Below are 24,408 nucleotides of genomic sequence, written 5' to 3' on the forward strand. Positions count from 1 at the left end.
TTCTTTTCTTTTCTTTTCTTTTCTTTTCTTTTCTTTTCTTTTCTTTTTGTTTGCTTGTTTTGTTGTTGTTGTCGTTGTTTGTATGGTTTTGTTTTGTTTTGTTTTTTCAAAAAGGCTGTTTTTGAGATGTGGAAATTCTGGGAAATATACCTCACTGTGTAATGGCACTGACCAAAATTTGACAAAGAAAAAGGTGTATCTTTTCTTATCCTTTTAGAAGTCCATAATTTTCAAGTTTAAAAATTCAGAGGCAAAGCAGGTGTTTATGGTGACGGTTGCAGTAGAAGAACAATACGACAGAAGAGAAACTCTATTTTCTTTATTCAGGTAAGGGCCTCATTAAAAATCAATAGGCCCAATTTATCCCAGATAACATTCTGTTGAAGTCTGTGCGTTTACCCTAGGGATTAATTTACCCTAATGGGTCTTCATGCACAAACAACATAGGCAAGGTTTGCTTCTTGGAAGTTACGGCATAGCAATTGCTTCTACAGGATTGGATCCTAGCACTTGCAGAGACAGAGTGGGCTGAAGTATCTGATAGGCTCAAAGCTGTTGAATTATCTCCAAACACAGCTTGTGGTGGATAAATGTTTTATGGCCAATCATATGCCACTATGAAGCAACTTTTTTATTGATGCTGCTAATCATAAAATGAAAGCATGGATCAATTTATATATTTTAAAGAGAAAAGAGACGTGAGATCTTCCATTCCATGTGGACCCTGGCAAAACTGAGTCATCCTGACCTGTGGTGATCCTTGTAAGGGGATATTTTTCTCCACTCCCAGGAAATGAAAAATATTCGCCTTGCAAGACTCTGCTCTTGGAAAATATAAATATACATATATATATATATATATATTGTGAAGAAGACTATCTGAGCACTAAAGAGCCTGGTTTCACTGAGAATACGTGACAGTGAATTAGTGGCCCTCAGGTGTCAGCATACAGGCCAGTGAATTAAATTAAGCTCTTTGCTTCTGTTCTAATGTAGCAGAACTAATGCAGTCACGGCTCAGCACTGCAGCTTCTTAAATGTGGGCACTGCTGCCATGGGGAAGGGAACCTGGTTTCCAGCCCCCCGGGGACACCAGCTGGAGTCAGCAAGCCACCCTGAGCAAGTGACATAATGTCTGAAGACCCGGGCAGGAAGAGGACCAGGCAGCAGAGGCAGCTCCAGTTCCAATCTCAATGCCATTAGGGGGGAAATCAAGCCCAGTGGCTTTTAAGCATGGTCTGAGGAAGCATCATGCTAGGAGTCCAAAAAAATCCCCAACAACACCAACAAAATCCCAAGTGGGCAGCAATAACCCTTTCACTTTCAATTCCTCAGGCAGCAAAAGGCAGCGCTGGAGAAGGCACAGGAAGAAAACTTCTGTAGACAGAGATTGCCTCGAGGACAAAAAAAGAACTTGGTTTTGGAAAATCAAGACAAGCCCTAGAGAACTGCTGGTGGCAGCACCATGGAAACATTTGTCTTAAAGGAAACAGAAAAAAAAAATAAAGGGAAAAAAAAAAAAAAAAAAAGGGAAAAAAGGAAAAAAAAAAAAAAAAGCAGACTGTTTCTGAAGACGTGGTGTTCCCATACATTTTGTACTTCTCTGACTGTATCCTTCGCCTCCCTGCACCCGCCCTTCCCATTACCCTAGCTGCACAGTAGCAAGCAGGGTAAATATTAACCATGATAGGAAATGATTAATGAATTATCAATCACAATCAGATTGCATAACACAAACAGTTGGAGGGTAAGGAAAAGTACTGGCTGCTGTGCCTATGTTATTATAGGAGGGAGATGCTGCAGGCAGAAAGTAAATGGGAAGGCTGGTTGGTCTGCGACGGAACTGAAAGGGATCCCACGACATGCCAGGCACCTCTTTGTAGAGTGGAGCATAAATACTCATGCAAAACTTTGAGCTTGATTTGCATGAACAGTTATTAATACGGCACGTACGAAATCCCTTTTTGCCCATGCAAATGGAAGGGCAGAAGTGCTATCAGCAGCCGCTCATGCAAAGCCAGGCTGTATCTGCACCCTCTTGAAGAGGAGTAGGAGCGGGGCTTCCAGGGCTCCATCCACATTTATCAGCAACGTCTCCAGCAGGTTAATGAATAAATAAACTCTCTCAAACTTTCTTGTGAGGCAGTTGAGGTATTTTTGCTCACAACAGTCAAGCCTCTCAATCTAAAAAGCTAGTCCTAACAAGTTCTTCCAAGGGTCAGCTGAAGCAAAGTGGTGATAAGGTCAGTATATTCAAACGGGCTTGCCTAAAATATCCAGCAATGCCCATAATAATCAAGACAACCACTAATTTGGATGACTCCATTCAGTGTAACTACATGGCTTGAAACTTTTATGTATGAAAACATCGGCCTTACCAACAGCTCGTGGTTAAAGAGCAGGTAAGGAGCAGACACGTGCTGGTTTCCAAACACAGACACTAAAAACAAGGTGTGAAAAAAGGCTGAAAAAGAGTTTGCAGGTCCAGCTCCTCGAGGGGGGCTGTCTGGAGAGAAGGGGCTGGTACTGATGCTGAAGACCATCGGAGGAGCATGGAAACCCCTCTGCGTTCAGGTGTTTCCAGCTGGAGCTGTAAATGGGATCATCTCTACCCGCCTTTCTCCCTGGGAGCACGAGCGCCAGTAGCTCAGCCCCTGACTTCTTCTACATTCAGACACGGATGACATTGAGTAGCGTATCTCTAACAGCTCTTGCTTTTCTAGTTAAGCATTAATGTTTAACGAGATCAGCCTGCAGTTGCTTGTTAGTGTGCAGTGCTCCAGCTAATTAATACATCACCGGGAGATCTGGCCTGCGAAAGGAGAGCAAGCAAGTGCATTCCAGAGGCGTTTCTCAGCCTTCAGAAGAAAATAAAAATAAGGAAATATGGGCAAAAGGTTCTTCAGAGTGGGGGAAAAAGAAAGAGTCGTGTCGCCTGACTGTTTGTGCAGAAATGCTCAGCTGACTTTCCATGAAGAGGCTGCCTCTCACTGTGCAAACATCCTCCTGATAAAAGATGGTGCTGGAGAGGCAGCTTGAGTGGCACGAAAGCACAGCAGTCCTACAGCCGCACACGTCTTCCAGGAATGAAGAAAAAAAAACAAACGCCTTCTCCCCTATCCTCAGTTCTGGCTCTCCAGCTACAGAGGTCATCAACAGATTGGGAAAACCTCAAATATCCCCACATTTTTTCAATTTATTGTTCCTACACTCCCACTGCCTGTGTCAAGTGATATTTTGCCAGCCTTGCTGCTGCAGATAAAATCTTTAAAATACAACTCCAGTCTTTTCTTGCATTTCAGAAGCCAGCAAGCAACCTGAAAGACCTCTCTGTTTTCTGCCAGCTCAAACTTCAGCCTGATTTATAAACAAGTGAAGTCATTTTGGAGCCAGTGGATGAAAATATTTTAATAACCTAGTGTCATTACTATTGCATGTGGCATTGTAGAGCTTAGTGTTCATTTCTAACAGCTATTTTAGAACTTAAAATATATATATGTAATCATTTCATTTTATGGGAAATAGCAGTTACAGGATGTAACCCTCCATATTTATGTAATACAAAAGAGCAGGTGGGGCCACCAGAATCAGCGTAAAAGTTTTTGTAGTTTCATTTTCAACCTCCAGTCTTGGGAATGCTGTCAGGAGGCAGAGGAGTAGGCCAATAAACCTCGCACAGAACTGCAAAGAGGATCCGTATTTTAAAAAGCAAGTGTGCTGGATTTGCCAGCATGGAAGTGTGAGTTCCTTGTTGGTGAATCACACCCGCTTCAGGATTAAAGATCATACCTACACATGAGCCACTATCAGCACAGTTATCATTGGAATTGCTAATACTGCTAAAGTCAAAATATTTGAAGACTGTGGGCCCAGCTCTTAACAATACTGAATTAGCTTTGACATCATACAGAAGAGATCCTATGTATGTGCCTTCTGAGTTTCAAGTTTACAATTTCAATCTCATCACTCACTGATGCCGCCGCAGACACTTAAAGGGAAAAAAAAAAAAAAAAAAAAAAAGTAAAAAAGAAAACAGCACACCTCACATTGTATCACTCTTAAAAATCAGAAGAGCTGGCTATGTTGGTCCCAAAGCAAAACTTAGCCCAGGCAAACCAACCATCCTTCCACTCCTGGACCCAGCTGAGTGTTAAGTGGATAATGCAGGCGGGAGGTAAAGGTTCAAATGTTGATTCTCGAGCAAACTGAAATGAATCGTCAAAGCTGGGAACCTTGGCATGGCAAGAATGAAAGCTTTTCATTGCTGCATACTGAGTCTATGGAGACTAAATGAAAACTGTTCTCCACCGCCTTTTTCATTACTGGGTAAATGACAGCTGATGCAGAAGGACAGTTTGCTACTGTTGCTGGAGGTGGAGCAAAGAAGGGAAGTGAGAGGGGAAGAAAAGTGCATTGTACAATAGGGAACAGCTGAGAATGACGCTTTAGAGGTAAATGGGACTCTCCAGTATGAGATGTGATCTTTATTTAAACTATGCTGTGAGCATCCTTGTCATCCATAACAGCAAATACAATACTGGCATAAGGAAATTCTAACTGGAGAGAAAGCACTCATTAAAAAATTCAAGATCAGTTTTATTTAAGAGAATGATCTAAATTCATTTGTCTTTAGTCTTACATCTTACAGTCACACACATATAGGCATGTAAACATATCCAGATGTAGATGTAAACTTTATTTTCAATAGCTTTACAGCCTGAATTATTGAAATAACTATAATCTGTCACCATGATTGCTAATGCATGTCTCCTGGCACCAGTTTCTGACATAAAGAAGTTACACCACCCTCATTTTCAGACAAGAGTGTGAGACAAGCTCCAGGGTGACCTGGCAAGGCAGGAGATTAAGAAAGCTCCCACATGATTTTCAGTGGGCCAGGAAAGACTTGATGTAAACCAGGAACAATCTGGCTAATAATCTTGGGCAGATGAGGTAAAATGAATATGAGCATGGAATAAATTATGTCATTACTATTAAGGAAGAAACTTAAGGGCTCTAGTTAAGCTGAGATGCCACTGTAGTAGGTCTTGAAGAAACACAAGAGGTGAGTACTGGAGAAGCTGAAGACTTAGAAATAATAATTAACTTATCTCCAACTCCCAGAATTATGTGTTAGCAGGTAATGTGCACACAACATCAGAGGGCACATCATGGTTGAAGTTGAAGCACCAGCAATGCAGTACTGATTGGCTGCTATTCAGCCACGGAACATCTCTGGAATTATCAGACCTGTCCGTGGGGCTAGGGATTCAGTTCTTTGGCAATTAATTCTTAATGAATTGCAAACATCTGACAAAAGATAAATGGACAATTCAGTCTTCAAGAAAGAGTTCTCCTCGTTACATGAAAGCTCTGAAAAAGACAGAGAAACATAAATTCATATCTAGCAGTACTTCACTCAGAGCTGGGACAGTCTGAACTCCACAACACAAGAAGGCAAAGCCTTCATCTCCACTGATGTCCTCACATTGCAGCTCATTTGATCCCTTCCCCACACGTTCATTTTCTCTTTGTGATAGTTCTACTCATGGAAATACAGCTTCATCTCAGAGCTTCCCATCCCTTTTAAGGGCTGGCAGATGCTGGTGCATGGTATGGATTGAACAAAAGAAGAAAAAAAGTCAGAATCATCTTCCCAAATGATAAAGAGCCGCCTGGTTTTAGCGATACACTGAAAACTGCCCTACTCTGGCGTGAATGGCTCGAACATGGTGAGAGGCAGACACGCGGGCAGGGAACCTTGAGCCCAATCCATGGCACTGGGGACTTGTCCTGGGAAGTGACAGGCAATTCAGCTATAAGTGAGGTCATCAGCTCCATCTAAACACTTTCTTTGAAATATATCTGCAGGGAAATAAAAACAGGATGGCCAAGACGCTTCAAGACTAAATAGTCTGACATATCCTGCAATACCCTTTGCACTCTCTTTTTGACTCCCGGAAAAGCCAGGAAGCTGAGTAGCGGCCCCATTTCCGCTCCCTTTTCACCTCCCCTCAAGAAAAGTGACTTTTAACCTTATTATTTATATTACCCCTGCATCTGCACTGAGGCACCGCGCAAACACGCGATCGGAGGGAAGGACCTGCCCCGAGGAGCAAGTGTCAGACCGGGAGCTGAACCGTCCTGCTGCATCCCAGGAGGCAGCATGGGGCCAGCTCCCCCCAGCCTCAGCGTGGTGACCCCAAACCCTTCCTGAGGGGATCCCAAGTACCACACACCCAGCCACCTACACCCTGCAGCGTCAGTCTCCCATCGTGCTGCCCATCGAGGGAGGTCAAGCACGGAGGGAGTGAAGCCCATCTCCTGGATACATCCCGTTGTGCTGGGGTGGACGTAATTAGTTGGAGTCATTAGAGTGGTCTACATGCCTTCATTAGGGCCATCCCCCTCCCTTGAAGCCTGCCCTGGGGACTGGGACACGCTCTGCTCCACCAGGGTCTTAGCAAGGGCAGCTGGCTCAGCGGGGGCTCAGTAAAATAAAGATGAAATTCAACCTGATCAGCCTCTTTAATAATTATTATTATTTTATCTTTTTATCTCTTCCCCAGATTTCTTTATAGGTATCTCTGCTGTCCTGGAGGGGCCCACAGGCTGCATCCGTCTGCAGCTAGAAAGCAGCTAGATGTTTATTTTCTTCCTCTTTTCTCAGGTTTAATGAAACCCTTTAAACACAAATGGCTGGAGATTCACACCTCGCATCCCAAGGATATCTGAATTCACTAAAAGCTCTTAGGTTTCCTGTCACCCAGTGAACATAAACAAAGCCTACAAACAACTACCACCCCCCTGGAAACTATGAAAACACAGAAAGAGCTAAACCTAGCATTGCAGACCTTTGGCTGACAGGTTGGATAACACACGCGCGTGCACGCACGCACACCCCTACCTTGCTTGCAAGGCAGACCCTACCCCGGAATGTGTAATCTAAGCACAGCAGCTGCCTATACCACTAATCTAAGGAAAAGGTCAAAGAAAGGTATGTATCCAGCATTAGCTTTGAAATACTCTATAAGGACAATGTGCTTTTTTTTTTTTTTTTTTTTTTTTTTATTTCCCCCCCTCCCTACTGTTGCTTTTGCCATACTTTCCATTCCATAGCATATTTATGCCACTAGGAGAAACAAACAGGATTACCTTTGGTATTAAAGACCACTTATAGAGCCTTTTTTTGAACAATTAAGGAGGAGGGATGGTATGGTTTGTTTGGGGTCGGGAGCTACTTACATATTGCTCAGTAGTGAAATACACTTGCAGCTGCAATTTAAGAAGGATAATGGTGATTTTGAAGGAGGAAGAGATGAACCTTCTGATTCTTTAAGCTCAAAAGCAACCTAAAAATGGAATCAAGCAATGGGGAAAAAATAAAACCTAAACTTCTTCCTCTAATGCAATTTTAAGATTAGTGCTCTGCCCAGCAATCCTCCCCACTGACACTGCCCCACTGTGAGACAGAGTTGGTAAAAAACTTCCAAAGCTAACAGCCCCACAACAATGATGCTGGCAAAAGGGAGGCAGAGCATGGCTTTCCCATGCTCAGTTTCTTTGTGAAAGGGGAAGGAAAACAGTAATCTGTATAATTCATGTATTGATATCAAAATGTTTAACACCTCAGCCCCCGGAAGAATATAGTAAATTCCCAGGAATTTCTCTGAATTTATCTCAAAATTATTCCTTCTCCTACCATTATTATATTTTTGGTAGTAGATTATTTTTCTAATAGGATTAAGATCACCCTCTCCGTTTCTGTGTAAATGGGTGAGTTTACCTTGCCATAAACTGTTTGGACTGGAACAGAGGAAACAGATTTAAATTCTTGAAGTTTTTTTTTTTTTTTTTTTTTTTTTTTTTTTTTTTGGTGTGTGTGTGTGTGTGTGTGTTTTGTTTGTTTTGTTCTGTTTGTTTTTTAAGTCTCCTGATGGGTTATTTTTCCCCATAAATAGAGAGATTCATATCGATCTCTCTCCTGACGGAAACGTTCTTGAGAACGGCTGTTTCAGATCCAAACAAAATTCTAGGAAAAGGTCTTGAAATAACTTAATAGGCCACATAGGCCACAAAGCTCTTGCTTTGATATAGAAAAAAAAGTATACTTGGGGCTCAGCACTGCCAGAAAGCTTCTCACATAGGCTGGCCAGACCCCTCCACTCTTCTCCTTTCAGGGGTGTTGCCTTTTGTGCCCCGATACCCCCAGAAATGGCTTTATTTCTGCACCAGCACAAAAGTAGAAGAGCCCTTCAGGATGAAAGCTAAGCTAATCAACTTATTCCATCAAGTGCAGCTCTTCCACAGGAGGAAAGCCATTTGCATGTCATTTAGGTGCATCTCAGAGATGCCTCTATTCTTCTCCCATCCCTGCCTCCCGCTCCAGAGTGAACTTGGGGCTGAAGAGGAGGCTAAATTACACTTCAGGCGCGTTGCTGCTCTGCGCCATCAGAATAAACCTGGCAGCACTTTGAAGTCTGTAAACTGATTCCTAGGTAACTGCTTCGACTTTCTCCCCTCCCAATGCCCCAAACAGCTTTTCATTTGATGTTCTGGCACAGAGCTAATCTGAGAAAGGATCAGAAACTCGAAGCTATTGACAGTAGTGACAGGAGTGTCTCAGTGTGACAGCTGATTGAGCCCATCTCGCATTTCACTGACTAACTCAATTGCTCCAGTAAATCGAGTGAAAGTCAATACAGGCATCTCCTCCACAGCCTCATGTGTGTGTGCCCCTTCCTCCAGCCCTTGTGGGGTCCCCTGTGGCTGCAGCCCCTTGCAGGACTCAGCCGAGGACCCGATCCCCACCTGCGCTGGGACCAGGACCTGGGCAGCTCACATGGACATCATGGGCAGCTGCACAGTACTCACCTTGCTGCTTGAAATCTTGCTTGCCTATACCTCTGCCCCTGCACTGCCTATACCCACGTTTTTTTTTTTTTTTTTTTTTTTTTTAAATCAGGGACATGAAATAATCCTGGTAGAGACTTGCACATATGCCTAAAAGCCTCAGCCCAGGCAGCATTCATGGTGCAGGAGCAAGGCACTGCGCGGCCAGCCTGCCCCCACCAGTGCCTACAGGGCAGTGGTCTTTGGGGGTAAGAAAAGGAAACGTGGGTCTGTCCCTCTGGTGCAAAACAGCCATAAAAGCAGGTTGAGAGGCAAAAAAGGTGAAGGTGGTCAGAGAAGAGATCAGGCCCATTGCAGATGGCAACCTTGTGCTGGCAGTGAGCACCCTAGGCAATTCAGTCCATGACTTAACAGGCTTTTTCCATGCTGTAATTGTCAAGCAGGTGTCTTCCCCTTGGCCCAGGGTGTCTGTGGCTCACAGCAAGCAAACCCTGAAGCAGACTGAGCAAGGGGCAGGGAGAACCTGAAGCTGTGCAGAAAGCAGCACAGTGGTGAGGAACATATGCAGGCTACTGTTTGCAAATGGAAATCAAATAGGTTGCCATTACCAATAATGAAGTGTGAGGTTGGCGTGGTTTCTGTCTCTCAGATTTCAGCACGGTTTATTTTTATAGAGGCAGCTTCCTCGTGCAAAGTGTTGGCAAACATGCTGCTGGCAGGGAGGCGGCGGGGGGAGCCGGGAAGACAGGGCTGCTCAAGGAGGGTGCAGGAGCCTTCCCCACCTGCTGGGATGCAGCAGCGAGTGGCGGAGATGGAGCTCCAGGAGAGGAAAGAGAAGCTGCATCGAGACAAATGGCCAAGCTATCAATTTTGTTGACAAGACGAGCAAGAGAAGATGCAGGAGCGGAAGGAGGGGAAAGGAAATTGCTGAGCAGGTATCAGGTGCTGAGGGGGCAAGGGTTAAAGACGGGAAGCTGAAAGCCTTGCAGATGAAATCGGCTCTCTGCCATGTGGAGTCACATAAAAGTAACTGCAGGCACCCACACCGAAACGTATTCCCCTATCCCCAAATTCCTGGAGCACGTCGAGCACTGCCTTCAGTTACCCTACCCAGCAAGCATCTGAGGATACAAAAGCCACACTGTCCCACCTGCCTCAAAAGAAATGAACTTAAACATTACAACACCTCCACCCCAACGCCATGCTCCGATGCCAGGATCAACACGTCGATGGGCTGCCAGCCCTGCTCCCACCGCCGCTCCCTGGCAGCTCAGCACCTTGGAGCCAAAGAATCCCGCAGGCTTCCCTCCCTCCGGCCCTGTGCAGACACGTGTGCTCCCCACCAAATGACCTCATCTGGACCAGACTGAGCCTCCCGAGTCAAAATAAATACAGCACGTTGGAACTGGCAGCGATTTTCAAAGGTTTAAGTTGGGTCCCTCTCAATTTTCACTCAGCACCTTATCCATTTTGTCTGCTACAGAATGGGAGCATTTTATATTCCCAGCTCTGATACATATTTTATGAACCTTCAGAATAGCTGCCTCCTGTGCAGTTAATATTTCGGTTCCAAAGTTAACTGGTTAAAACACATATTAATAGATTGGGCATGGAAAAAAAAAAAAAAAAAAGGCAGGTGAGAAATTCTAGGGGAAGAAAAATAGCAGCAATATTTGGAATGGCTCTGCAGCCAAGACAGCAAACCTTGGTTAATGGGACCACCCAAGTGGGGGAGACCTTAAGCTCTTACTCACGTGTGCTACGCTCACTGCAGCATAATTCAAAGTCCAGAGGGGAGTTAGAAAAAGCAGTGGTGGGGCTTAATAAGAGCTTAGCAGATGAGAGAAAAGTACTGGGTTCCCAGCAAAGTTCACTCCCAAACTTGCCAGCAGAATATCATGTGTTCTCGAGTCCAGCTCAGTAAAGACAGGAGCAGGGAGACGGTGCTGCTGGAACAAGCTGTTTCTGCCTGGGCTTGCCAGAAGTCAACTGCTGTGCATCAGCTTCTCCTACACATACTGCTGTGGGAGTTTTCTGGAGGTGAGTAACACCACCTCTTCTAATCATACTCTTTACTTCCAGACCAAAACAAACAAACAAACAAAAAAAACAAAAACAAAGCAACAACAACAAAAAAATCTCTTCTGAAGGCCACCTAACAGAATAGCTTTTGACACTAGGGTATTTTTTTCAACAACACCAACAACAAACACGGCCTATGTAGGAAGTCTTTCTTATTTCCAAGTCATTAGTTAATTCAACACCAATCCTTTATGTATTATGAAAAGTTCAGCTGGGTTGTCTGAGTCAGGTCTGAGGTTCATTTCCAGGTCACAATTAAAAATACTGCTGATTGAGGAAACTGCATTTGTGATGCTGTATGCACCAAGAGAACATAAAGTGAGAAGTAATAAAGGAAAGAGAAATTTAGGAAGCCACTTAAAATAGAAGCAGATGGTGATGCAACACATCACCTAACGATCACAGAGCTGGATTTTTAGATTACTGTCCCCATTGCTTTCTTCAGCCTAGCTGAAACATGGCCATCAGCAAAAGCCTGTTGTTAGACCAGTGATGGCATCTGGGAGGACAGAGCAGTAATCATGTGCAGGATTGGCTCTATCAGTATCCTTTCACACTGGGATTACACTGCTTGTATTCTAGCCTCTAGGAAAGTGGATGATTGATGTATAACAGCAGAGGAGAGAGGAGGGGAACAAATGGGAGGGGGAAAAGACAGCATAATCTGGTGCCCAACACGAAGCATTTAAGCCCTAAACTTCTGTGGAGATGTGATCCTACCCTGCAGTGTTTTTATTTTTTTGCCTCAGAATTAAAAAAAAAAAAAAAAAAAAAAAAAAGGACTTTTCGTGGTGTCACTGCAGGCCACAGAGGATAAATCCAAATGACAGGGCTTAAGTTATGAATATGGGGAATTAGAGATGAGAAGCAAAGCAGCTTATAATGACTCTCCCATTTGCTCTTTGGAATACAAGCTTCAGTATTGATTTTGAAATGCCCTGTCTTCATACTAGCAGCTTCTTGAAAACGAAGCTTGAGAGTTTTGTCGCACTGCAGCCTCTCCAGCATGATTTGATAATGATAAAAAGAGAATATAAAAGCTTTTGTGGGATGTTATTCATCAGGAATCATCCCCTTGTCTTCCAAGTACTACCTCTATGGAGGGTGTTGAGAGAGATATTTCAACCAACCTCTATGTGAACATGGCCGTGGTTCAACTCAGAGTCTCCATTCCCTAGCACCTGCATCCAAATAGACTCTTACACCAGCTCATCATCACGTTTTCCCATGGCTGCTCCATGGCAGGTAAATGTTCAGGCAGTCCGGGACATGTTGAGAAGGTTGTTGGGCTGGGACAGTTAATTTTACCACCTTTCCTGACCCCATCTTTGGGGTAATGCAATCACTTCTCACTCCATTCCAAAATATTTTGAGCTCTTTATAAAGAGCTTGGCATCAACTACTAAAGTATTCACAATAGGTATCCTTGGTGGTACAAAACACGGGGCCTCATCCTACATAGCTTGTCCTTATTTGCTCAGTATCAGTGTCTTGCAGGTAGAGACTAACCCATTGCAAAAACACAGTGAAATAACTTCCCTGACAAACAACTCACATCCTCGAGTAGATAACACTAAGAGGAAAAAGTAAGGTGAAATAACTTGGCTAAGTTTGCAGAACAGATCAGCGTTGGAGAACGAGAGCCGATTTCCTGGTCGCCTACACCAATACTCAGCTGCCAGACTGATTCAGCTGCCCTCCAAAAATACTAAACTACTTGCGGAAGGACAGTGTGGTTTCCTGTGGTTTTTCATTTTCCTCTCCTTCTTTTCCCAACAAAAGAAAATCCATGAATATTCGATCATTCCTGCATGTAAGATGCAGTTGCTAAAATGGTTTTGCACTTAACAGCCTCCAGTCGTAGACTAAACTGATGACACTTACAATGTGCCCATGAGCCACAGCAAAACAATCCCATTACACTGCCCTAGCAATGTTGTTTTGGTTTTGAGGGTTTATAACCCAGTTGTGAATACATTCTTCAGGCTGGAACCAGTTGCAGTGGAATTTACTCATGTAGAGGATCATATGGCTTTTTTCCCCTCACACTTCAGATCAGATTTTTGTCTGGTTCTTTTAAAGATTCAACACACACACACAAAAAATAAATAAATAAAAAAGACATCCCTCTGTTGGGATGCTATTAGGAAACACACTATAAATTCAAGCTGGTGTTAACTTATCTCAGGTAAGGCCTATGTCACTGTAATATCTGAGTACTCCCCAGTCTTTAACATGAAGGATACCCGTGATGCTTTCCCTGCTTTACAAAGACAGGTGAGGTCTTGAGGGAATTAAATCATGTCTACCTGTGGTTAGGACTGAAGCAGCATCTCTGAAGGGTAAGCTGACTGAACCACTTCTTCTCCCACCTGCTGTAAAGACTTTCAAAGCATAGCATGAATGATTTTTCCCCTGCACAGGGGATTTTTTCTTCTTCTACAAAGACCACTTTGGTTATAGCTTTATTTGACAGTTTTCTGAGTGGCTTCCAGGAGGTATTGTTTTCAAAACTGCTTTTGACCTACATAATGAAACTTTAAAGCCAAGGTATATATATACACCTTGGGCTGCTGCTGTCTCTCACCAATCCAGACGTGTAGGCTCAAACAAGAAACTCAGTAAATAGGATATAACAAAAAGTAGAAGGATATAAAAACAAAAAGCTGTTTAGATGAAGCAACGCAAAAAATGCTTCTGTTAGTATGGTCAAGTGAACAAGTTTTGTGTGAAAAACTGATGTCACGACTGAGTATCTGCTGAATGCAGAACCACCACACTGGGTACAGTTCCAGAGAGGTGATCTGCTGAGATTTAGGACCTCAATTTCATCTTGTCCTGACACTGAATCTGCTACAACAAGAGTAAAAAGGGGGTGCAAACTGCCCCCATTCTGCTTGGGTAGCATTTTGCACCCATGCCGAGACGCATGTGAAGTGCTCTACAAAGGTTCCAGCAAGATGCCCTGTGCAAGGAGCAGGTCTTTCTAATCCATCTGCCACCCTCCACAAAGCCTTTGCAATTTCCTTGCACCTCACAGCTCTCAGAAGCTCTGCGCAGGCCGTTCAGCTTGCATGAACCTCCAAGGAGACAAGATCTGGATTCACGTGGCAGCTGTCATCCTAAGGGTGGCTGACTGACACTGACCCTGCTGTGGTGTCTTCACACGTTGGCACCCACTAAGGGGAAACGGGAACAAAATGGAGTGGGAAAGGCAGCACATGCAAGCAGCGTGACAGAGGGTGATGTGGAAAGATAGTCCTAAGTCAGCTGTAATCAAATGGACCAGCCCAAACTTTCACTTGCACCTTCTCCCAATCCACCTGCACATGTTCCCTGCCCTGATTGCACCTCCTCTTAGCTGCTGCCAGGAAGGATGGGACCACTTGTAGAGGTTCAGCACTACAGCCTCTCACTTCCAACTCTCTCCATCTCCATCCGTATAGAGAAATCAATGAAGGCAACAAAATAGTTATTAATGCTCCTTTAGACTGTAAGCCTGAAATGACAGGAGACAGCATTTTCTTCGGCTGCTTTAGCTCTCTTTTAGCACACTCTATGTTTGTGTTTGACGAGTATAAATGACCCTTTCACATTTCAGGATTTGAGTCTGATGATAACAATTGATAACACTAATTTTTTCACGTGTGAAGCACTTTCCATTCAGAGGGCTCTCAAATTGCTTTTCAAAGCTTCCCTTCAGCCACTACTGAACCGCCCCTACCTCTGAGCTGGAACAAAGGACCCATCGATGCAAGGTGGCAGTACACAGCAATTGAAGGCAGGAAGTGAAGAATAATGCATCCCACCAAAGGTGCAGGGTTGAGTCAAGTTGGCAAGCACATTTCTTGAATTAGAACCTGGACAAAACCTCAGTGCCAGGACTCTCATACTGCAGCTCAGGCAGGAAAGTTCCGTGGGGTCAGCACTCACTAGAGAAGGTCAGAGCCCTAAGTTTTACATCTCGAGCAGGGGCTGGACACTGTGTTAGAGCATGTATTCAGAACTGCCTCAAAAGGAAAAAAAAGCAATTTGCTCTCTGCCATTTCTGGAGTCTCTCCTGCAAAAGGGCACTACGTGGTTTTTGGTCCTCCCCCCTCCTTTCCTGTAGAAAGGAAAGGCTCTATTGAACTTCAGTCCACACTGTGCTACGCTTTACAGGAAGCCCAACCCATTCTGAAATGAACATGAACTGTAAGAGGAGACCATGAGGTAGGAAACTCTTGAATTGAGTACAAGACTATTCATAAAGTGAGTGAGAAAAGGAAATAGGTGATTATAAAAGGTCATTAGAAATGTCAGCTTACCAATGGCATTGTATGAAGGGAGGTGTAACCCACTGCAACACAAGCCTATTACGGCTGAACTTGTAAAGGACACCCATAACCTCCATCTCTTTTGTTCGGAGGCTTACACTTAGGAAGTTTCTTTTATAACACCATCCCTTCAAAACCTACGTAAATTTGAAGAATGGGTACTTAACCATCCAAGTTCCATTTCACAACTACTTCCACTCCACACAACAGATGAATGAAAGCAAAAAAATTTCCCAGCCACCAGGAGCGCAGGTGCTTAGCACTAGATCCAGTGATTACTGAAGCACAACTGCACTGGAAATCTAGAATATCTAGAGAAATCAGAGGTGGTGAGTCTGTCATTCAAATACCTCTTGTTCCCAGTCAGATGCCACTGAGAGGAAGTAATTAACACTTAAAAAAAAAAAAAAAAAAAAAAAAAAAAAAAAGTAAATTTCTCCAGCATTTTTTTTCACCAAGTGGGACTATTTCCTTGCTACAGCACAGCCAGTAGCAAGAGAATTGTGATGGGTGAATGGAAAAAGAAAATCAGCCCACCGGGCCGAGACCAACGCTCACATCATTAGGGATAAAAGACCTAATCCAGTAGCAGGAACAAGATGCAGTGATGATGTGAGTGAGTATTTTGGAAAGTAAAAGACTAATGGTGGGATGAGTGTAATGACAGAGCTACAAGGATTACTTCTGATAATTGCTTTCTAACCTGTGCCAAAAGGGATGTATTAATCAGTGGTGTAACATGGAAGTTGCCTGAGATCTCAAGGATTGGGTGATCTTGGAAAGTTTCCTATAGTCCTATGTTCCTTATAGGATCACCTAGCCTGCTTCATTCAATGAATGAAATAGTTTTAAGGGTGTTTTACTGCCCAGGCACCTTAGAGAATTAATGTCCTCTCTCTTTGTATTTTATTTCTTGTTTTTTTCTTTTTATAACCCATGCAAAATCTAATGATTTTTCAAGCGGAGATTAAATCTCTGCCATAAACTCAAGGCTGGATGTGTAGGCTTACCTTCACTCCCCCATTTTTCTCCTGCTTTCTTCCACCCGTGTATTTCCAACAGTTAGCCAATGCTTTCATTTATTTTTATTGCTCTTATTCCTTTTAGTGGAGAGAAACATTAACCATGGGGGTGTGATCCAGACTTGTTTGGATGGCTTGTGGAGGTGAGAGCCTTTGCACTCCCTCGTTTTGTGCTTCAGTGCGTTTCTTGCTGACAAGTGGACAAATGCAAGACAGAGACACTGAAGCTAAGGCAGATTCTCCAAACCTGGTGTCAGCCTTCTGCTACACCCTCAGCAGACTTTGCAGCACCAGCTGCCAAAGGAACTTAGCTCCAACACAGTTCAGGCCAGGGCAGTTAGCTGTTTAAAGAGGTGGGATTATTTATACACTTTTTACCCTCCTTTCCTTCTCTTGAGCTCCCCCCCCCCCATTTTTTAAGACAGGAAATTACCAGTAGCCCTGAGCACGTAAAATTTGACAGCGGTTTACCAGATAATTTGTATTGGGCCCTTTGTCTTTGCTGTTACTTGTATTCTTCTATAAATTCCTTCAACCATTAAACAATGTTACTCCCACAACAACTTTGGCAGAGATCAAAAGAGTGTGTCAGGTTTGCTCCAAGTTCCTTCTGCTACCCTCCAGGTACTGAATAGCTCGACAGACAAAGGATGTTCTTTCCGCTGCTCTCTTCTAGAGGGTTTTGTCCTGGGTTTAAGAAGTAAGGTGAATTTTGGGGTGTAGGGTTTGGGAAGATGATTAGTTTCAACCCAATATTTCACCCATTGTGCTTTTGCTGAAATTCTGATGACAGCCAGTGATAGCAGTGCTGTACCTTACTGAAAAGAACTTGTAGTGCTAGGAAAGCCAGAATAAACATGAATTAAATTACTGTCATATATCTGACAGAGCAGTTCTCTGGTGTCACGAGCAGTAAGGATGGATATACGTATGTGAACTTCTCACAGCTTTGTGTCCAACATGAACCTGACTGCACACCTCACCTCAGCAGCACAATGTTTCTTCAAAGAATCCAGAAATCCTCAAAAAGGTGTTTGTTCTGGGGACTGTTTGGGATGAGTAGTGTCCCAGAGCTGAAACCTGCTGCAGCCACTAGTTTAAGACATGAAAATCTTATCCTTGAAATAGACCACAAGGATCTGGCCTCCACATGCTTTAGGTTGCACTGAGATATACCCAAATTCAAAACCAAAAACCACAACAACAAAAATCAGAGCAGGCAAAAAAAATAAAAATAAAACAACAACAACAACAACAAAATCACAGAAGAGAGATTATTTCATCCCCAGCACTGACTTCAACCTTTGGAAGGAGGTAAACTCTCAGAAGGCTTTGAAAGAAAGGAGGACACTCAGATAAGGCAAAGAAGCCCCCAGGGGAAGTTGCCTATTTCATTTCTGGAGCATGGACTGTGTGTGGCTATTTCTGATTTTGAACCGAGTTCCTCTACCCCCTGCCAGCAGTCCTGAGGCCCATGATGGAGCAGTGAGAGCAGAGATCCAACCATACTCTAACAGCCATTACTTCATAATACAGAACAGCACTCAGGCAAGGGATGAGGTTACTGTCAGAGGGGTCATGATTAATAATGATTAATTTGATCCTTGCCAACATGAACTGGATCCACCATTCACTAAATAATTACTTTGCAGCATGGATACCGTTTCCAGAAGAGACATGCATTTGTCATATTAAAACAAAACAAAACAAACAAACAAAAAAACACACAGAAAGACAAGAAGGACCCAAGTTCTCAGTAACACTTGAACTTGCACAAGCCACCAGAAAAGTTAAGCAAAAAAAGCAGTGAAATAGCAAAAAAAAAAAAAAAAAGGACAAGAGCAGTTAAATGTTGATGATTTGCCTACCAGTTGGGAGAAGGAGGGAAAAATAAATAAAACTAAACGCCACAAAGGCAAAGCTGCATGTGTTGAGAATATGGAGCTCTTTGTTACTTCTGGTTCTCAGCATTGTGCATACCCTTAATACACATGCTATTTGCCATCCCACACAGTTTTCCCCTGTTCTTAAATGACGTTTTCGTTTCCTTAGAAAGTACAGAAGTGACACAGCCGAAATCATTCCCCAGGAACCATTTTTTCTGCTTTATGTTAATATACTATTTAGTACAAGGAAAGCCTAGCCCAGGATTGCCATTCTTATGCAACAACGCACCTCAAATAATAAGCAACAGTATAATAATTTATGGGGAGGCATAAATTACTGGGAAACTAATAACCACTCTGAAGAGCATATATGAACCTTACAATTACAGTAGGATGTCTGTGGTGCAGAGACTTGGTTCTGGGCCTTGGAGCACAGATGAATTTCACTCCCACAAAGCACACAAACAACTGGAAGTAGTGCCAATGGCAGCCAAGGACATGGGAGGTTTGCTGCCAAGAGGTAGCCTTATTTTGGGACTTCTCTCAGTCATCCCACTCCACCGACCCAACGCTTCATCAAAACCATCCACAGCACAGAAGGAAGACAGACGACGGGAATCAAGTGCTTTAGTGTGCTCAGTGTATTCCCTTGGAGGCTATCAAAGGTTTTGTGGGATTTATATTACACTGCTTAGCCTTTCATCTCAGCTTGTAGGGTTTCATTTGGACTGGGAGGCCATGCAACGTAGACCACTAGTCCCTCTCCTGTAGTGGTGAAAATCCAACTTGAGAGCTGAGCTCCTTGTGACTGCTGGGAAATCTCAGCCCCACGTGGGCCTGTTTGGGCTTCTGCCCTCCACAACAACAGGGTCAGAATTTACTCACTGGTGACTTGCACCCTGGAAACCACCAGACTGATAGGTGCTTTTGGATGTCAGGCCCAGGGACACAGACCACAGGTCAAGGAGTTCACAGTGTCTTCCCCTTCCAGAGGCACATTGGAGAAATAGCAGTAAATGAAATCCTCAGCAATAGAGGCATGCCTTGGTTAAGCTGGGGATTTTCAATGGTGGGGTACTGTGTCTAGGACTTTTTGCATGTTTCTGAAGTATGAAAACTAACAAACAAACAAACAAAAAACTGTTGTTTTTTTTTTTTCTTTTTTCAAAACTTGAGCCAAAATGTAGGTGGTTAGTCCCAAACCTTTATATAGCTTATTTTATAAAAACCACACACTGTTTATGCTAACATTCAAGCATTCAAGACAATGAAAATTAAGTTGCCTTTTCACAGAAAGTTGCAATGGTCTTAAGAGAAAACAAAAAGAAAGACAAAAAAAAAAAAAAAAAAAAAAAAAAAAAAAAAAAAAAAAAAAAAAGAAAGAAAAAAAAGGTCCCAGCAACAATTATGAAGGTAAATCTTTAAAATCTGAGGCTGGTGGCAGCGAGGGAAAGACCTCAGCAAACAAAACTAAATCTAGCACAGTGTTTTTCCCCTTCACAAAGTGAAAAAAATCTGTTCCTAAAATAAGGCTTCCTTGGTTTTCTGGCAATTAGTGTCCTGAAGGATTAGCCTACAATTGTCAGCAAGTGTTTGCCTTTCCCAGCCAATGTCACCATAGAAGTCTATGTTTACCGACAAGGCCCAGGGGATAATTTATAAACTGAGCTGAGGTCCTGCATTCGCAGACTAATGTTCCATGCTGCCACCCACCCTCCTGTACAAACTTCCTCCCCATCCAGCTCCTGTCTCCTGAAGTCCTGGCATCCAGAGGCACAACGGATGCACTTTGCATCAAGTGCTTGCCCCATAGTTTATGGTGAAATAGCAAAAAAAATAAAAAAAATGAGTTACTGAGGCGGACAACACATCACTAAGCATCTGAAGTTAGATTTCAGAAATTAACCAAATGCAAAGAGTAATTCATTACTGCCCCACAAAACATTTAAGAGGCTGAGATTGTTTCTCCCTTCAAAAGCTATTGCATAGTCTATAATTAAATTATTGTGATCAATGAGATTCAGATCCAACTCTTAGGGTTTGTTAGAGATGGTGTTTTGTAAACCTCTGCTGCAATCGAGATGTTCCCTTCTCATTTTTAGTCTCTACTGCAAGAGGTTTGACCATGATTTAGCCCTGTTTTAAATCAAGAGCGATTCAGCCAGCGTACATCAAAATGCAAAAGAGGAAAATTGGTGAAAGTGTTTCATTTGTAAATTATTTTTCTCCTTATATGCTAGAATTTCAACATGAGAATATTAAGCTTGTATCTGTAAGAGTGGGAAGCTATGCTTTAAAGAAAACTCATATGAATCCTTGTCTCAATGGTGAACTGATAGTATGGCGCATAACAATGAATTCATTCTTTAAAAATACTGATTAAAAAACAAACAAACAAACAAACAAACAAAAACAAACAAACAAACAAACAAACAAAAACTTAGTCTTCCAAAGCATTTATAAGTGTGACCAGCATTTCTCACAATACAGCCCACCACAGGATACAGAGATCTATTCTTAGATCTTAGGTATTAACAAAACAAGGCTCAGGAACACCATTATTAATTAGGGTTGAAGAACATGCATGTTGAAAATGAAACATTTTCCCTCATGAGAACTAAGCTTTTTTTTTCCATTGACGAATTATCAGGAGCTCCAGGAGCTTTGTGGATACCGAATCTGTTTCAGGTCTATACCTGATCACTGCTGTTCACAAGCTGTGCCAGGGACCCCACTGCTAGTTACTTGATATTTGAGATCAGCCGCTTCCCTCTACCACACTGAATATTGGATGACACAGTATTTATAAAATGCTTCTGCTCAAATGACATTTTGTTTCATTTTTGAAAAAAAAAAATGATCTCTGGATTCAAACCTCTCTTTAGTTACAAAGCCAGAAGGTAATCGCCACCAAAAATTTTGACAGGGACAAAACTCAGCTGTTCTGAAGTGCAAACTGGTGGGAAGAGCCCACCAGCTGGTTGGCGCTCAGAGCGCAGCCCACCTTGCTCCCAATGGCTGGACCCTGCAAGTTGTCCCACTGGCATCAATTTGATGAATTTTAGAATAAGGGGCAATTCATGCCAAGTAATTAATATTGAAACCTGGCCATCAGTTCTCAGTTTGTGAACGAGATTTTACGTGTCTATCATGAGTAACCTCAACAAGGAATGTTGTTCTGATGGTGCCACTTCGAAACAAAATAATGCAACTAATGGCACGTTTCTCTAGTGCGTTCTCTGTAACAATCACACGTCCAGGCAGCTAGAGTTTGAGACCAAAGGTTGCATGCACTTAGCCAGCAAGGAAGTGCAATAGTCTTTAAGAAAAGCATTGCCTAGAGTGGATTATTATAAAGAAAGAGAATTCATGAATAAACAAACCAGACGGGAATAAGTCAGGCTAGGGCATTCATAGCTCCTAGAGCAATGAATTCCTGATCTTGCTCAAAGATTATTTTTTTTTTTCTACAAATAACAAATACAAAAAAAAAATAACATTGTATCATTGTCCATCATGCCAAAGATTCCATTTGCATCCAGAAACCCCAGTATGGAACAGTTCAAATCAATCAAATATTAACACATTCTTTTATTTCTCCGCTAGTTAAAGTTCATATTGACTGACCTGATCCGAGTCTTTCACTTGAGCATTTTTCCCTTTTCTGCAGCCACAGCTCATGAGCAGTTTTGCATCTCCAATGACTTTTCCCTACAAGAGAGAAGGCAAGAAAAAACTTCATCACAATCTGAATAACCAAAGACCAAGATGTTTTATGATAAGAAGCATGGGAAGAAAGGGCATTAGGAAAACCTGTGGACTCATCCTGCATTGCTGAGAGATGCCCTTCCATGAGGCAGTAACTCCCAAGCTGCTAAGGAGAATTCCCCAATCACTGCATCAGGGAAGTCACAGAGGGGCAGAAGGAAACCAAGGTGTGTAGAAGAACACAGCTGGAATATGCACAAACCAGGCTGAAAAGCAATAGGTTATTTTAGCCCAATATTATGTATGTTATCATAAACATACATGAACAGGAACAAAACGATGATGTTCAGGGAGCGCAATTACCAGACTGTAATGGCTTGAGGCAAAAGCTCATACACCAGACTTCACGTTCCCCAGACAGCACTTACTTGCTTCTAGTGTAGCTAGATTTGGCAAAATGCAGACCTACAGGTATGACTTATCCACATTTGGATAACCACGCTGTGTAACTACCAGCAAATCCTTGCTGTGAATTCAACAGCCCACCCTCCCGCAACATTTCCATCTGCTTGCGCATTTACAGCATCCGTACTGCACTTTATCCAGTGGAGATCTCTAGAAAAAACAGAGTCCCCTCAACCTCCCTCTGCCTACAGCCAGGAGTTTGGGAAATAAGCTGAGTCCGGCCAACTCCTTTTCATTGCAAACCCATGAGGTTGACTGAGTGTGGTCTGAGCAGCAGGGTATCCCAGGGTATCTCATGATATCCCAGTTCTTCACCAAAGTTTTTTTGGGGGGAGAGTTTATCAGGACCTGATAAACCTTGATAAATCCCCATGGCAGAAAAAGGCTGGGATACTAGGTTTGGACACCATGCTGCTTTAACTCAAACAATAACACAGCCAATTGAGTCCCCATAAACCCCTCATATTTACACACTTTCTCATAGACATGCCCAAGACATTGATATTTTTTCACCCAACTTTTGCTGTCTGCAGCTGAAAAATAAACATTCTCAGCATCTGCAGGGTGACTGAGGGGGAGTCGCAAGATTTCATCAGGATGAATTTATATGGAAAAGACGACCACAACATTAAAGCAGTTAATGAGTTTAGCCAAGTGGAAGCGCTCTGCCCTAAATAATGAGGAAGGGAAAGGGCATGATTAGAAGGAATTGCAGCCATTGCTCAATGTCAGGGCACAGCAGAGAGCTGACCCTCAGTGTCAGGAATTACAAACAGGCAGATAAACTTCAGGACACCTTGGGAGGGCCAGGTGTGGTGAGGTCTCTCACTTGGTGACCTCAGCATCCCACAAGCCCCAGGAAGACCATATAATATGCAAAAGTTATCCTTCCTCCTCTTCCCCAAAAATACACTGAAAAATACAACATGGAAAAGGCTATGCCTATGCCTTCAGTGATTAAATACGAAGCACCTTAAAATCTGAAAGTGTTCCCAAGGGGGGAAAAAAAAATAAAAATAAAAAAAATAAAGCACTTGTATTGCATTATTACATTAGAAATGGGAAGCCAAGGTACAGGGAGAAACTCGTTTGTATAGCAAAAGAGCCTTATTAGACACACAGAGTATCTGAGACAAGTTAGAGACAAAGACAACAGGAACTAAGGAAGAGTAAGGTTTCTATGAAGACCCCCACTTTTCCTAAAAGGCAGCTGATAGATGGGCAGGAAACCTTAGGGTACCTACAGCAGCAACACATACCTGTGTTTAGGCACTAGATCCATACATCACTAGCTGTTGGTCACCTTGTCCCAGTACCCACTGCAGAGTCACTACACAGTGAAGAAAAAGTCCCATTTTTAGACCCTTCTCTGGCTTCTGGGATACACTCCCAACCAGCTCAATTTCATGGCAAATTAATGTTCTTCTGTGAAGCTGGAACTATCACCAGCGTTATTTAACAGAGAGAAATCACAAGATGCTGATCACAATCATTTAGGCAATCAAGACCTGAAGGGAATATTAACCCCAAACTTGATAGCATGCTTGGATTTTATTTTTCCTGACAGTATAAGAGTGCAGGGGGCTTTTCCAGTCCCTAAAAAAGCAAACAAAAACACCACACTGGCTGAACAAACACATCCTTCCCTGTCTGCAGATGCACCTCTCTTTATGGGCATAACCTGATTTAGCTACTACCTTCACCTTTTTAGGGAAGCCTTTTATGAACAGATGCTTAATTTGGGGATAGGTGTCTAACATTAGGCAGCTAAGTTGAAAGGCAACAACAACAAAAAAAAGCATATGGACAACATTTGCAGCCAGTCGCAACTCCGTTTAAGAGCAGATGGAGGCCTTGTCATTCAGGGGTTTCCTTGCATACACCAGGCAGTTCAGTGGGGATAGGGAAAGGGGCTTCTGTTTGGATGCTTCTGTCTGGAACCAGATTAGAAGAAAGCATGCTTTCCACAGCACGCGCCTTGTGTTACATTAAACATGCATATGCAACTTCAGCTTTTATTCAGCAATCTGAAACAGAGCCCTCCAGGGTGCTAAGGGTCAGCGAGTTTTTGTTTGT

The 24,408-nt window shown here is 42.9% G+C and overlaps 1 protein-coding gene across 5 annotated transcripts in view; it reads right to left on the bottom strand.

The window, feature by feature from the left end:
• The window catches only part of SETBP1 (SET binding protein 1), a 246,168-nt gene that overhangs the window by 187,482 nt on the left and 34,278 nt on the right, over positions 1–24,408 (bottom strand). For all 5 annotated transcript variants that reach the window (XM_035309240.1, XM_035309239.1, XM_035309241.1 and 2 more), the window contains one exon: positions 21,787–21,870. In XM_035309240.1, the coding sequence (XP_035165131.1) occupies positions 21,787–21,870 (84 nt within the window). The remainder of the gene's footprint in view (positions 1–21,786; positions 21,871–24,408) is intronic.

The sequence above is a fragment of the Oxyura jamaicensis genome, chromosome Z (assembly GCF_011077185.1).
Source record: "Oxyura jamaicensis isolate SHBP4307 breed ruddy duck chromosome Z, BPBGC_Ojam_1.0, whole genome shotgun sequence".
In the NCBI taxonomy this organism is placed as follows: domain Eukaryota; kingdom Metazoa; phylum Chordata; class Aves; order Anseriformes; family Anatidae; genus Oxyura; species Oxyura jamaicensis.